Raw genomic sequence first — 9,642 nt, 5'->3', positions numbered from 1 at the left:
GTAGGGAAGGACTGGGCACAGGTTTATTCTGCCTCAGCTGATGTCCAGGTCCTGTTATCAGGCTCTGAACTTCCCCTCCACACCCCACGAAGGGGAGAGGGAGGGACAGGGAACTTCTCTGCAAGACACAAGGGCTGAAGGTGTGGAGCTAAATCCACCATCCTGTTCCAGGCTGCTGCTTTGCCTTCATTCCCAGGCCCCCTTTCCAGGGAAGTTTTCAGCTACCTCAAAAAGAGGATGTGACAGAAGACCTGGGGTTTCAGATGAACCATTTCAGGTGAATTATTCCCAGTCTGAAAAATAATGGCAAGTGTTTTCCTGATGTTGCTGCAGATGGAGGACACCTGGTGTGTCAGGAAAGGGCTGCAAAGAGGCAGTTGAGCAGTGTCATTGGTGCAGGGGACATTTGTCACCACTCCTTGAAGACTGTTGGGTGTTCCCTGTGCCAGGGAGGAGTCTGGGTGTCAGGTGGGCTCACTGGGGTCTTCCTCCTGCCATGGACATGGTGGGGCTTCAGAGGAGATAACCCCATGGTAGGTTGGGCTGTAAATCAGGAGTCCCAGCCCCAGTGGGGGTGTCTCAAAGTGCTGCAACTTCAAAAGAACTCCAAAAAAAAGCCAAGCCCCAAAACTCAAACCCCCCCCCAAAAGCTTTGAAGTAATCTTCAGGGTTCTTGTTAGTCTTCTGCCAAGGGAGAGGGGTGTCCTCTAGGGCATCTCTTTGGGGTGAAGACCTGGGCTTGTGTATTCTCTTGGGTTGTTTGTCCAAAAAAGTGGGAGGTGCAGAGACACCTGCCCTGCTGAAAGGGGCCACGAGTTGGCCCTTTGTGAGGATGGATTCTCTTCCTCTGCCCTAGAGCCAAAGGTGAAGGACCAAGAAATAAGGGAGATGAAGCCAAAGGTGGTTTAGATCTCAGCTGAGCTGTGACCCTTCCCTCCATGGAGAGAAGAAGAAAGCAGAAATGTGTCCAAGATGCCCAGGCAATCAGCTGTCCTCTTACAGCTAGAGAAGGAAGGTTGGTCTCCAACCAAGACTTGGGAACAAATAAAAACCAAACATCCAATCTTGGGGGTTCAAACAACACCTGGACACCAAACACCAAGCAGCCAGCAGCCTTGGAAGCTAAATGAGTGGGAGGAGGAATGAGGCCTCTGATGGGGATGCGTCCTGGCCTGTGCCTTTCTGGTGTAGGGCTGGAGGTCCCAGGTCAACCAGGCTTTATGGGGCATGGGAACAGCAGCTCCTGGTGCTCTGAGGGAGCAGAGGAAGGTTCAGGGACACAACAAGAGGAGCCAAGGCTAAGGAAAGAACAAGTCACTGGCAGTTTAAGCAGGTAGGTGATGCCCACTCTGAGACAGTCTGGGCAGTCTGAGGGACTGAGATGTGGTCATGAAGATGGGTTGGATGCAGGGAAGGAACCAGTGGCTCCAGGGCTGTCCTTCCTACATCCCCTGCTGCTGCTGCTGGAAGCATTGCAGGTTGGAAGGGACCTCAGGGACCTCAAGATTTTGTCTCCTGGGGTTACTTTCTGCTCTAAGGAAGAGCCAAGGCTATGATGTGCCCTTGCTTGCAGCACTGGGCTTGTTGCTCTGCAAGCTGCCAGGACTCAACGTGGCTATCAAAGCCTCAGGTGCCTTCTTCCATTACACCTTGTTGTGGTTTAGACCAGAATGGCTCTTGTCAAGACATGATGGATGATCTTGAGGTCCTCTTGCAGTCAGCAAGAAGAATGAGGGCTGCAGGTTTTTTTCAAGAGGTCGTTGGGTGGAACAGGGTTTTGAGTTTTGAAACGAGTGGCACAGAGGGTGGGAAGGGAAGAGCTGGGACTGTTGTGTGCCTGGAAATGTTCTTGGAACTTAAATCTCTGAGTGGGTTTTTTGTGATTTGTCAGGAAACCCTTTCTGATGGGTAAAATCCTTCCAATTATCATCTTGTCCTGAGAGACACCTCGTTTGAGTCAGTCATTGATGCTCTAGCAGTAGCTGGGGGGGGAGAGGGGTGGAACTTGCTTTCAGAGGACAGTTCATCTTCTCTGAAAGCAGGTACCTGTGTTGAGAGGTGTCTTCTGCTTCCTTTGCCACCATTGAATGTGGTAGGATTCCTGAAATGCTTGATTTCTGCAGCTGAACTTGGGGTGAAATCCCACCCAGGGTGTCATGTCAACACCTCGTGTCTAAAGGACACGTTGAGTTGGTGGATGTTTCTCCTCTATGGTCAGAGGACTTTGCAGGGTAATGTGGCTTTGAGAGTGTTCATCTTAGCTGGTGTGATTTCATCTGTCCTGCTTTTTGGAAGATACACACTCATGCTCATTGCCTCCCCTTCCCCCACCTTTGAAGGCCTCTCCAGTCAGTCTCCCAAAAGGGAGGAGGTCAAGATGGTAATTTCTAGAGGTCTTGGCCAGGCAGTTTCCCATGCAAAGCAACATGGATGTAATAAAAGTCTGTTGTGGGAGCTCTGTGGAGAAGGACCTTGGAGTCCTGGTAGACAACAGGTTCCCCATGGGACAGCAATGTGTGTGCCCCTGTGGCCAAGAAGGCCAATGGTGTCTTGGGGTGCAGGGAGAGGAGTGTGTCCAGGAGGTCAAGGGAGGTTCTCTTCCCCCTCTACTCAGCCCTGATGAGACCTCACTTGGAGTTTTGTGTCCAGTTCTGGGCTCCCTGTGTCCTGTTCTGGGCTCCCCAGTTCCAGGGGGACAGGGATCTACTGGAGAGAGTCCAAGGGAGGCCATGAGGATGATGAAGGGGCTGGAGCACCTGCCTGATAAGGAAAGGCTGAGAGACCTGGGGCTGTTCAGGCTGGAGAGGAGAAGAGTGAGTTGGGATGTAAGGAATGTCTATCAATACATGAGGCCTCAAGAAGGCAGGGACAAGCTCTTGTCACTTGTGCCCTGGGACAGGACCAGGGGCAATGGGTTCAAACTGGAGCCCAGGAAGTTCCAGCTCAACATGAGGAAGAACTTCTTTGGTGTGAGGGTGACAGAGCCCTGGGACAGGCTGCCCAGAGAGGCTGTGGAGTCTCCTCCTTCTCTGGAGACTTTCCAGCCCTGTCTGGGTGCCTTTCTGAGTGACCTGCCCTAGTTCTGGTCCTGCTCTGGCAGGAGGGTTGGGCTTGATGGTCTTCAGAGATCCTCCCAACCCCAGCCATTCTGTGATCCTGTGAGTTTCCTGGGCATGCTGAGCCCTGCTGTCTCGTGGCAGCAGTTCCAGGCTCCCCCACTGCACCTCCCTGTCTTGTTGAGGTCTTTGCTCCAGGGTCCAGTTGAAGGACACCCAAACCTGCTGTGGTGCCAGAGCACACGTGTGACAGGGAACAGCCAGACAGAGCTGCTCAGGGTCCTGTTTGTAGGACTGTCCTTCTTGAAACCAGTAGCAGTGAAGTGTAGCAGAGCCCTTCCTGGTCTGCTGTGGTGCTGAAAGAAATTGTCCATGGCTGGGAGGATGAGGAGTAGCCCGTGGTTGTCTGTGAACCAAGTTTACAGTCAAGAAATACCTCTGGTGCCAACTGAGTTGTCATGTTTGTCCTAATGCTGTCTTGGATTTGCTTGGTTGGTGACTCTCCTGCCACTGGGCCACAGCTTCATTAGAATAATAGAATTGTTTTGGTTGGCAAAGACCTTTCAGATCATCCAGTCCAACCATTGCCCAGCCCTGCCAAGGCCACCACTGCCCCATGTCCCTCAGCACCATCTCCAGGGCTTGGAAACCCCCCCAGGGATGGGGACTCCCCCCCCTGCCCTGGGCAGCCTGGGCCAGGCCCTGACAACCCTTTCCAGGAAGGATTTGTTCCCAAGATCCAACCTCAACCTCTCCTGGTGCAACTTGAGGCCATTTACTTGAAATGGAGCCTCCACAATCTCGTTCCCACACCGGGTTGAAAAGAACTTGATGATCATGACACCAGCCCCTTGCCAGAGCCACCACCAGCCTTAGCTGGTTCCAAAAGACCTTCAGTGTTGGAGTTTTTGTTTCACAGCTTCACTAACCTTAAATTTTGCCTGTTGTTTTTCTTTTTTTTTGCCCCCACTCTAATATCTAGTCCAACTTCCCACGCTGCTCTTCAAGCTTGTATCTTATTCTGTCACCCTGTGGAGAAGGTAGATCAAGTTTTTCCCTACTTATCTCCATCAGTCTTGGTGTATTTCCAGGCTATCCAAGGTCTGGAGGTCAAGGCTTTCATTGTGCAAACGTTTTGCTGTTCAGAGGTCTCCTAGTGATGTTTTTTTTGTGCCTTAACATCTGCACACTGGGCATTTTGAGCTGTCCATGTGAATTCTTCCACCATGTCTTCAGAAGTCACTGCTGAACGAAGGGTTGGAAGGAGATGGTACCTGCTGACCCATGTGCTGAGGCCCTGCAGTGCCTTCCCCAGTTGGATGGCTGAGCCCTGTGCCTCCAGAAGGAGGGGAAGAAGAAATGCTACAGCAGGATTGTGCCAAGCAAAGTCTGTGCTCGTTTCCCCTTGGAAAAGCTGAGAAGATGGAAGGAAGCAAAGTCCTCTGGATGAGTTGGAGATCAACGGCCAAGGAAGCCCAGTGGAAAATGTCCCTCTCTTTAGCCTTCTTTACCATTGCTGTGAACACTTTGAAGCTTTCAGAGCTCTAGCAGGGTCTGAGAGGCTTGTAAGGCCCCTCTGGGTGGTCCCCTGACTCTGCAGGGCTTGCAGATCTTCAAAGCAAATGAGAAACCCAGCAACTTTCACCGCTTCACACCTTCTGGATGTCCAAGAGAACAGAGCAGGACTCTCCAGCTGGGGCATCTCTTGCTTTGGATCTGCTTTCTCTCCTTGGTGCTCTGTGTTTCTGGTGCCAGTGGATCCCCAAGAGGATGGGGACCTCAGCCAAGGTCCTTTTCTTTCTCCTGATGGTTGTTGCTTAGCTGGAAGCCAGCTGATCCTCCACCCAAAAGAATCTTTCCCCTGCCATGTTGCAGGTCAGTGAGAGGCAGGACCTTGGTCCTGGCTCTGCCCCAACATTGTCCTTGCCCCCAACCAGCTGAAGCTGGCTTCTCATCCCTGCTGAGGACAGGAGGTGCTGGCAGGTCAGTGAGGTTGGTGGCCAGGAGGTGATTCACAGGGGGATGGAGCTGCTTGGTCTTTGTGCTTCACCCACCATGGGTTTGGGGTGGAGGTGACCTTAAAGACCATCCAGTTCCAACCCCCCTGCACAGGCAGGGACACCTCCCACTAGACCACCTTGCTCCAAGCCCCATCCAACTTCTTTTTTCCCCCCAACCACCTCCTCCAGAGGGAGATTTTGGGCAGCTTCCCAAAGGGGACACAAACCCACATCCCAGCTTCACCCTCCCATCTGCCCAGGAGCCCGGGGCCGTGATCTCCTGGGTGCCTGATTCATCTCCTTTGCGAAGACCCGAGATGTTGGGTTGGGTTTCTGTGTGTCTGGTGGATTTCCTGCTTTTAATACACTTGAAAGGGTCCAAAATCCAGGCCCCAGCTTCCCATATGCCAGCTAGATTAGGGCTAATCAGGGCACAGGTCTGAGCAGATGCAGCACGGGGCCAATCCCAGACCTGATTACAGTCTCTCAGTGGTTTAATCGTCTCTCTCCCAAGGACGATCATCTCTGCTCTAATGCAGAGCAGCCTCTCCAGCCCTCTCCTCCTCTGGTCCCTTCCCACCCCTGGCAGGGAGGTCTCTACGTCAGATGCTGAGGCGATTTAGTTTAATCCCAAGCAGAAAGGGAGCTGCTTGTTCCCAGCTCTCACGGAGGTTTCCCTGCTCACCCGTGGCCTCCAAGATGGGGATGAACCTTGGGTGGTGGAAATTCATCCTCTCCAAAGAAAACCCCAGCAGGATCTTCATGTCTCACCACCTTTTGGTAGCACCCATCTATTGACAGTGGTGCTACCCTGTTTGAACAGCACAGAGGGATCAGGGTTTTCACCTTGTGTGCTCTGATCCATGAGGACAGTGGGGACTTTGGGTTCACCACGGGCAGTGACCCCAGTTGGGTCTTCATGTCTCACCACCTTTTGGTAGAACCCATCTTGGACAGCAGTGCTACCCTGGGCAAGCCATGTTTGAACAGCACAGAGGGATCAGATTTTTAACTTTGTGTGTTCTATGGTCCATGAGGACAGTGGGGACTTTGTGTTGGCCACGGGCAGTGACCCCAGTTGGGTCTTCATGTCTCACCACCTTTTGGTAGCACCCATCTATTGGCAGTGGTGCTACCCTGGGCAAGCCATGTTTGAACAGCACAGAGGGATCAGGTTTTTAACCTTGTGTGTTCTGTGGTCCATGAGGACAGTGGGGACTTTGGGTTGGCCATAGGCAGTGACCCCAGTTGGGTCTTCACATCTCAACCATCTTTTGGAGGCAGCTGTTTCTGGCAGTGGCCCTACCCTCGCCAAGGCATGTTCAGGTATTTAACATAATGTGCTCTGTGATCCATGAGGACAGTGGGTCTCAATCTTTGGGCTGGCCATGGGTAGGAGACTGATGTTTGGGACCTCCAGCAGTGTCTTTTGGGTTAGCAACCCCAGTGACCCAAAGAGCTTAGTTGGGCTGTTGGTTCGGAGCCGGGATTTTGGGTGCATCCCAGGCCAGATCTCCAGGTCTGTGCCTGCTGCTGGTTCACCTGGGATGTGCCACACGTCCTTGCAGGGGCTGATAGGAGATTTTTCTTCCAGAGGGCTGAGTGTGAGCTCCCATGTCAGCATTTCCTCCCCTAAAACTCCTCCATTAGACACCCCTCTGGGAGCTTTGTTCCTTCTCCTGACTCCACCGTGTTGAACCATCGCACCAGCAAAACCATTCCTGGGTTGGACCATGGACTGGCCAAAGGTGGCCATAACCCTCCTGGTGTGGGGCAGCCCTTTGGCTGGGGGGGGATCACAGAGCTTCCCTACCCATGGAGACCTTTGAGATCCCAAAAGGAGGGATGTTGAGGCCTGCAAAGCACCAGGGTCACCCACCTGGTCAGCGATTAACTCGTAAGCTTTCCTGTCTGCACAGGGGGTTATCTGAGGACACCCAGCCCTGCTCTGCCACCTCCTGTTATTAAAGCAGTGTCCTTGGCAGGACAGAGCTCTGCTCCCTGCCACACAACCCTGAATCAAAAGGGATTGGGCTGCTTTTTGGGGAAAGCCTGGGGTCAGGAACCTGCTGCCTTCAACCCTTGGAATGCCAGCCCAGGGGCTGACCCCCCTGTGCTGCTGCCTGGAGGGATTTCTCCGCCTCAAAAAGCTTCCCCCAGAGATGTGGAACCTTTCAGAGATGTCATGTCCAAGGTAGCATTCACAGGCTGCTCTAAATCCCTCCTTGCCAGGCTCAAGGCACTGGTGGGCACAGGCAGGTAATGTTGGACTAGAAAGATGACATTTATCTTGCCAACCTGCAGGGTTTCATAGAACCCCAGACTCGTTTGGGTTGGAAGGGACTTCAAAGATCATCTGGTCCTAACCCCCCTGCATGGACAGGGACACCTCCCACTAGACCAGCTTGCTCCAAGCCCCATCCAGCCTGGGGGATTTGCCATTCCCCTTCACCCTGCCCAGCTGTCTCCAGCAGTACCACTGCTCCCTGCTGGTTTTTCCCCTCTTTCCAGCTTTTCACATCACAGGAACCTTGGTCTTTTGCTGCCACATTGGTTGGTGTCCTCTAGCTAACCTGGACTCACCACATGTGGCACAGAGCTGCTCTCCTGCATGGCCATAAACATGCTCAGAGCTTTGCCAGCTCCAGCTCGGGGGCATCTGATCCCTGCCAGTAGCTGAGCCACCCGTGGGAAAATGATGGTTCCTGCTGGAAAGTCTCTTGTTGGGTTTTTGTGCCTGAGAGGAGGTTGGAGCCAGGGGGGTCGGGCTCTGCTCCCCAGGAACAAGGGACAGGACAAGAGGGAACGGCCTCAAGTTGTGCCAGGGGAGGTTGAGGTTGGATCTGGGGAACAATTCCTGCCTGGCAAGGGTTGTCAGGGCCTGGCCCAGGCTGCCCAGGGCAGGGGGGGAGTCCCCATCCCTAGAGGGGTTTCCAAGCCCTGGAGATGGTGCTGAGGGACATGGGGCAGGGGTGGCCTTGGTAGAGTTGGGTTAACTGTTGGACTGGATGACCTTAAATGTCTTACCCAACCAAAACTATTCCATGATTCTTTACTTTGCTGGACCCATCCATGATTAGGGAAGGGCTGAGAAACTTGCTTTGCCCTCCTTTATCTGTGCCACGTGTTGTGTTTATCTGTGAGTGTCTGGAGCCACCACGGGACCCCCTGGTCCCCGTCACCCATCTTGGTGCAAAGGCAGAAGGACCCAGTTGGGATGGAGAGGGAGCTGGAGGAAGTGACTGGTGTTTGGGAGGGGTCAGTGGCTGTGCTGGGAGTCACGGGCAGGAGGGGATGGTCTCTGCACAGCAGTGGGATCCTTCTCACGGGCTGCAAAAATTGGGAAGGCCTCGGAGTAACGTCGGGAGTGACAGGAGATGGAAAAGTCACAGGGAGGAGAAGCCAAATGTATCCCTCCCTCAGCCCTCCCATCATCTCCGTGGCCTCCTCAGGACTCTCTCCATCATCTCCACGTCCTTCTTGTACCAAGGAACACCGAGCAGGGCACAACACTCCAGGTGGAAACACCCTGAGTACCCACAGCCTCATGCCCGGCGCGGCAGCAACGCAACCTCACCCCTCCCACCCACCTCACTCCTCTCCATCCCCCTTCCCCAATCCCACCCTCATTTTCTCTCCCTTACCCCCACAGGTCTCGTCCAGATCCCTGTCAGCATGTACCAGACCGTGGTGACCAGCCTGGCCCAGGGCAATGGCCCCGTGCAGGTGGCCATGGCACCCGTGACCACCAGGATAGCGGACAGTGCTGTCACCATGGACGGGCAGGCTGTGGAAGTGGTGACCTTGGAACAGTGACCATGGCCACACCAGGATCATGGGTGATCTCTATGATTCTTTTTTTTTTTTTCCTCCCCCTCCTCTCCCAACGCCAAGAGTTTGGTTGGTTGGTTGGTCTTTTTTTTGTTGTTGTTCCTAACACCTCTCCAGAGATGCAATCAGGTGGCGTCGAGTCTCCCAGCTTTGGAAGAGAAAAGGTTGTTGTGAACCTTTTCGGTTTGGGTCGTTGGGTTGTTTTTTTGTCTCCCCTAGAAGTGTTAAAGAAAAAAAGGAAAAAAAAATAGGAAAACCCACAAAAAGCCAAGAAGAAAAATGAGTAGAAGAGCTTGTGTGTTAAGTGCATTTTTTGTCTCCTCTTGGAGGAGCGAGAAGCCAAATTGCGATGGGACTTTCGTTCTTGAGATTTGATAGCAAAGAAAAATCACCCCCCCTACAAGCCCTCCCAGCCCCCCCATCCCCCCTTGGTGAGGATTTGAGGAGAGGAGGGGGATGGGACGTGGGGACCCTGGGCTGAACCAGCTCCAGGCACCGACTGCACTTGGGAAGAATTAGGATTCGAAGGGTTTTGAACGTGGAACTTTCGTAGTCGAAACGAAAACACGAGCGGGGGGAAAAAGAAAGAGGAAGAGAGTTTGGGAAAAGGCTCCTCTCCTGGGATTTATAAAAAAATAATAAAGAAAGAAAGAAGTCAAAGCTGCACGTGTGACTGCAGGGGGGGTGGAAGAGAGAAGGTTCTTCCCAGAGACCCCCCCCCCAACTCCCCACGCCTCCTTGGCACCACCGAGGAT

The 9,642-nt window shown here is 53.3% G+C and overlaps 1 protein-coding gene across 1 annotated transcript in view; it reads left to right on the top strand.

Moving 5' to 3' along the window:
• The window catches only part of NRF1 (nuclear respiratory factor 1), a 61,059-nt gene extending 52,135 nt beyond the window's left edge, over positions 1 to 8,924 (top strand). Inside the window, exon 10 of the mRNA XM_009996338.1 lies at positions 8,709 to 8,924. Within this exon, the coding sequence (XP_009994640.1) occupies positions 8,709 to 8,872 (164 nt within the window). The 3' untranslated portion in view covers positions 8,873 to 8,924. The remainder of the gene's footprint in view (positions 1 to 8,708) is intronic.
• The last annotated feature ends 718 nt before the right edge of the window (positions 8,925 to 9,642 follow it).

This window comes from Chaetura pelagica, unplaced genomic scaffold, assembly GCF_000747805.2.
Source record: "Chaetura pelagica isolate M959 unplaced genomic scaffold, ChaPel_1.0 scaffold250, whole genome shotgun sequence".
NCBI lineage: Eukaryota > Metazoa > Chordata > Aves > Apodiformes > Apodidae > Chaetura > Chaetura pelagica.
This window is presented reverse-complemented; position numbering and strand designations above follow the sequence as displayed.